Raw genomic sequence first — 4,860 nt, 5'->3', positions numbered from 1 at the left:
TTCACCTTACATTCCGCTTCCGTCCAGCTTTCTCCAGCTGACTCCTTGATTCCCTCGAAGATCAGGTTTTTTCGCTTGGACTGTGCTTCCAAATGCTCCATTTTATCCGTTATGGCTATTAGACTCTCACAGGTTTTGTAGACATCATCCCTTGTTTCCTTGGTTTGTATTTTCTGTTCACCCATGGCTGCTTTAATCACATCCACATCTCGCTGGGTAAACTGCAAACTCGTTTTTATCTCCTGTATTTCTCTGGTCATGTCGTCGAGTCTCTTGTTATTTGTCTCCATAAGTAGTTGCACAAAACCTTTGAAGTTGTCTTGTTGTTGGCTCAACAGTGCGGTGTACATCTGCTTCTGCTGACTCAACATCTCTGTTACTTGTGCCGCTGAAATATAATCCTCTTCTGCTTCAACATCCTCGTTCGCTTCTGATTTATTAGCTCTTTTCCCTCTTGGAGGCATTTTAATAGTTGTAGAATTTGTTCAAGGACTTGAAAATGTAGAAGATGTGAAAAATCGTAGAACAGACAAGAGGAGCAGTAAAGACGTCTGCTATCGCTTGCAACCCGGAAAACAAAATGACAAAGACATGGATTCACAGCAACAGAATTCAGTGTATGCAAACCAGATTATGAATGTATAATTAAGAGCTCTTCACTATGTCGTATAATTTGCCTTCAGATTCCATTTCAGTGACAATCACTGTGTACTGTGATCACCGAAGCAATTCAAAATGTAAAGATATATTTCCTGCTAAGAGTACAAGACAGACTTCATTTGGACTTGTATGTGGATGCGGTTCATCACTTTAAAGGTAGTGTACCTTCAAGATGTGTTAACATGGCAAGACTGAATTAATGAGAACTGTTGAATGTGTTTTCTAGGGCTCTAAATTGCATGTAGCACTGTACAGTATGCATCTTAAATGAGGCCCATGGAGGACTGCAGTTTGCATCATCTGTCTGTGTGATGATTGCATACTGTGAGCATTTATCTATTTGTGTGCCTGTGTGTTGTAACCTTTGCTAAGTTCAGAAGGTGATAAAGGACAATTGAAAATGTTGCCCAGTTAGGCCAGTTTTCAATTAGGCCATCGAGCCATCAGATATATTTTTGGAGTTAATCCACTTGTATTCATTCCCAATGAGGTCCATATTATTCTCAACAGAAACTGGAATTGTATAGCATGTAGCTGTGTGTTATTATCAAGCACAGTCATACCATTACCTCTAATTTAATGTAAATATTGCAATTATTATGGATAATAAGCTTAATGTATTAGCATAGTCTAATCTGTCTGATGTTGTACATGTTGAAGTTATTTAATATAGATGATTCAGTTCTGTGTTTCAGTTCAGTTTTTTCGGTACATATGACTTGTAGATGGTTTGTTTCTAAAAAGTATATTTATCAAAGCCAGTATTCAAGTATGAACTTATTTCTGTTTTCTTTGTTTTGCTGTAGTCACAGCTGCTTATCTTGTACTATATTAATCAGTCAATTAAACTAAACACCAGATTGTTGTTTTCCAGCCTGGGCTGCTTGACGTCATGCATCTCAGAACAAGTCCTCTGGCCACCATGCTTTTTTGTTTTCTATTTTCAGTTGAGATAGAAAGGACGATTATTTTAGCACTCTGATACAGACACGGATAATCCCCGGTGGATGAATCTTACTGATTTGGTGATCACCTGACTTTTCCTCTAGTGCCATCATCAGGTCAAAAGTTGAACATGCCCAAATACTTGTACAACATTACCATTATCCTCAGTTGTACTGAGCCCAAACAGCCCTCAGCTGTGTTTGCATAATTTTTATTTTCTTTAAAGGTATTTTAGGAAATCAAATCAAAGCATATGCAGATTTCTCCTGTGTTTATCCACCACTGCACTAAATAACTGGTTTGTCTTTTTCGAGAACACTGCAGCAAAATGGCACAATGACCATACAGTCTTTAGTGTGTTAGCTGCCTCACAATATATTTGCATTTTACAAGTCACTTATGTAACCTTCAGTCTTCACCATGAGCAAATAGGAGTCAGATTTTCTCCGTTTGTGCCTGCTCATGAAAACCAGACTGCTGAATTTGAACTTTACTTCCTTCCCACATTGCCGTCCAGCTCTTACACAACAAGGTCCCCTTTTGTTTGAGCCCCTCCAACACAATAACTTTTCCCACAGTGATCGTTCTCTGTTGCTCCAGTGATTTTTCATGCGCTGTCTAAATTTTGCACAGTGAAAAGCATGTATCCTGTGAGTGCATGTGGAGGAGGCAAGACAAAGAAGCATTTGTAACATGGTGGAAGACATAGTCTGGTTTTCTATTTGAATTAAACTGGCAACAACAAAAAGATTCTATTACAACTGTAAGTCAAAACCTGCTTTGCTGTTAATCAGAAGAATGTCCTGTAGTGTGCAAGTAGCATTTTTATGTTGCTGCTGGTTGAGATGGAGCTTTTAATTACATTACAAACTGTTAACATTTAGAATTGCATCATATGTTATGCACTCAGTTGCAAGTTTATTAGAATGCTGTTTTAAAGGTTTAGTTTACCCTCACTGTCACAGTAGCCTATAGACATTTTGTGGGAGGAATTGTAGATTCATAAAAACTGATTTTATTTCACCAAAGATAATTTTTAAAAGATGTTGAAATAGTGATAACAGGTTTTTCACTTAATTACTGCAGTTGTCTTATGTCTATATCTGAATATCTGACCATAGGTTCTTGTGTAATCATTGAATCTGAGATGTACAGTAAGTGTAGCTGTGAAAATAAATGTAGGGGAGTAAAAGGCAGTAGTTGCCTCTGTATTGTTTCTGAATACATAGTTATTTTATCATTAGTGGAGGATAAGCAAGTGGAGTATAATTAACAACTTAATATATTCTAATTGTTTTTCCCAGTCAAAAACCAAAAGTGATATTATTAGAATCAGAATCAGAATCAGCTTTATTGGCCAGGTGTGTTGGACACATGAGGAATTTGACTCTGGTACAGCGGCTCTCACTCACTGATCGTTTTGTGTGATTTAGATCTCGTTGCAATCTCATTAACCAATTGCAGAAACCAGTAAAAGTTCTAAATGCTGGATAGATTAGTGGTTGATGCCACTGACTTTGGTAACAAACACCCAAACATACAGAGTCTGCACAGTAACACACACAGAGGTACAGTAGCACAATGACACACAAATGCTGAATATATTAAAAAGTATAAATGTTACAAAAACGAAAAATACAAGCAAACATGTCCTTAAAAGGCTGACCATTTTGATATTTGGATGGTTTTTCTAGCTGAAAGTATGCTGGAGTTAAGTGCCAAAAACATCTGGAAGTAATCAGAAAAATATAAAGAACAGGATAACATAGTGAGCTATGAGCTCAAACAAGCCCAAAGAAAGAAAATTGCTGCATAGAGTCTTTATGTGTCAGTCTGTGTCTTGCTCCTGTAGTATGTAAAAGGGGTGGGGCAGCCTCTGGTGCGTCTGTGCCCAGGGCCCGTTATTGTTTCTGGATCCGTCCGTGCCCTTTTCTCGCCATTAGTCATCAACACGGGAACATGTCCAATTTACTTTGAGCCTAATAACCTCTAGTCAGCTTGATGAATCCGTACAATGGGCGGGTCGGTGTCTCCCCTCAGAGAGGCCAATAAAATCGGTTTGCAGCTCACTTTGTGTTCATTGCGTAACCACACTGCAGGTCCACGGAGCCAGGTTCACCTCTTCACAATGGCAGCTCCGAAGAAAGTCTGCATCGTTGGCTCCGGAAACTGGCAAGTTGACATGTTAATGTGTTGAAATGTATTCTGACGGCTCAGTTTGGGTTGTGTTGACATGTCTCTGTAACGTTACAAAGTGCGTGTGGAGCCATGTGAACCGTTTGCTAGCAGCTTAGCACCACAGTCAAGCTGGCAGGCATTAACCTGCCGCAGTTCCCTAGTAATGACAGAAGTTGGGTTTCTTAGTGTTTGTACCATTATCTCCTGTACTCCTTTGTTAGCTAGTACACAGGCCAGTTCTAGCCGGGATCAGTCACATGCTAAGAAACTGGCTGAGTCTACAGAAATCTGGCCATATGCCGCCACGGTCACTGGGGTTTTGCATATGTAACAAGCCATAGTGTCAGCAAAAGAAATGCATGTCAGCTTACTCTCAGAAGTACCTCTACAGCAGAAATATTGTTTTACAGTCAGCATCTAATCACCAGACTTCCACGGGCATGGCTTTACAGCAGCCCAGGGTGCGTACTCATCTTTGGGTGAAACGCCAAACTCCATTCGGCAGTCGGAGAGTTTAAAGTTGGGCTAAATCGGCTGCAAAGTCCCAAAGTGGAAAGACATCATTTTAGGCCATGGATGAATGTTTAAAGAGTTCTAGTCAATTCGGCATATAGCTTAAAGTTATTCAACAAAAATAATTAGTTGTATTAGTTAAAAACGTGCTTTTATACAGCGTTGTATTTAGGGCTGGCAGTTGTTGAAAAGAAACCCAATTAAAATTCATTTTATATGCCGAATTGATGTGTTAGCCCCAAATTACCAGAAGATGCCTCGAAATTATGTTAAGCCCCAATGTAATAAGGCTGTTGAGTAAACAAATATAAAAATACCAGCGTTCCTAATGGAGTTTAGCCTTGTGTTGTCTACGCACTGAATGAGCATGATTATTGACGGTAGATGTATTTATATATTTCACGCACGATTTAAACAGATGGTCGAATTGAGATCATGATCTCTTTTCTAAGACGGACTGACCTGTGTACAAGAATAAAGACATACAGAATATATGCGATAGATGCACAGAGATTTGGGCCTATTGTGTGTTACCTGTCAGGTCCCCCCCCGCGCCCCGCACCA

At 39.4% G+C, this 4,860-nt stretch overlaps 1 protein-coding gene across 1 annotated transcript in view; it reads left to right on the top strand.

Moving 5' to 3' along the window:
- The first annotated feature begins 3,491 nt into the window (after nt 1-3,491).
- Nucleotides 3,492-4,860, top strand: part of LOC109966126 (glycerol-3-phosphate dehydrogenase [NAD(+)], cytoplasmic) — a 6,861-nt gene continuing 5,492 nt past the window's right edge. The window contains exon 1 of the mRNA XM_020610752.1: nt 3,492-3,777. Coding sequence (XP_020466408.1) covers nt 3,620-3,777 — 158 coding nt within the window. The 5' untranslated portion in view covers nt 3,492-3,619. The remainder of the gene's footprint in view (nt 3,778-4,860) is intronic.

Source organism: Monopterus albus, unplaced genomic scaffold (genome assembly GCF_001952655.1).
Source record: "Monopterus albus unplaced genomic scaffold, M_albus_1.0 scaffold106.1, whole genome shotgun sequence".
Taxonomy (NCBI): domain Eukaryota; kingdom Metazoa; phylum Chordata; class Actinopteri; order Synbranchiformes; family Synbranchidae; genus Monopterus; species Monopterus albus.
The sequence above is the reverse complement of the archived record's forward strand: the minus strand, read 5'-3'. Positions and strand labels throughout refer to the sequence as shown.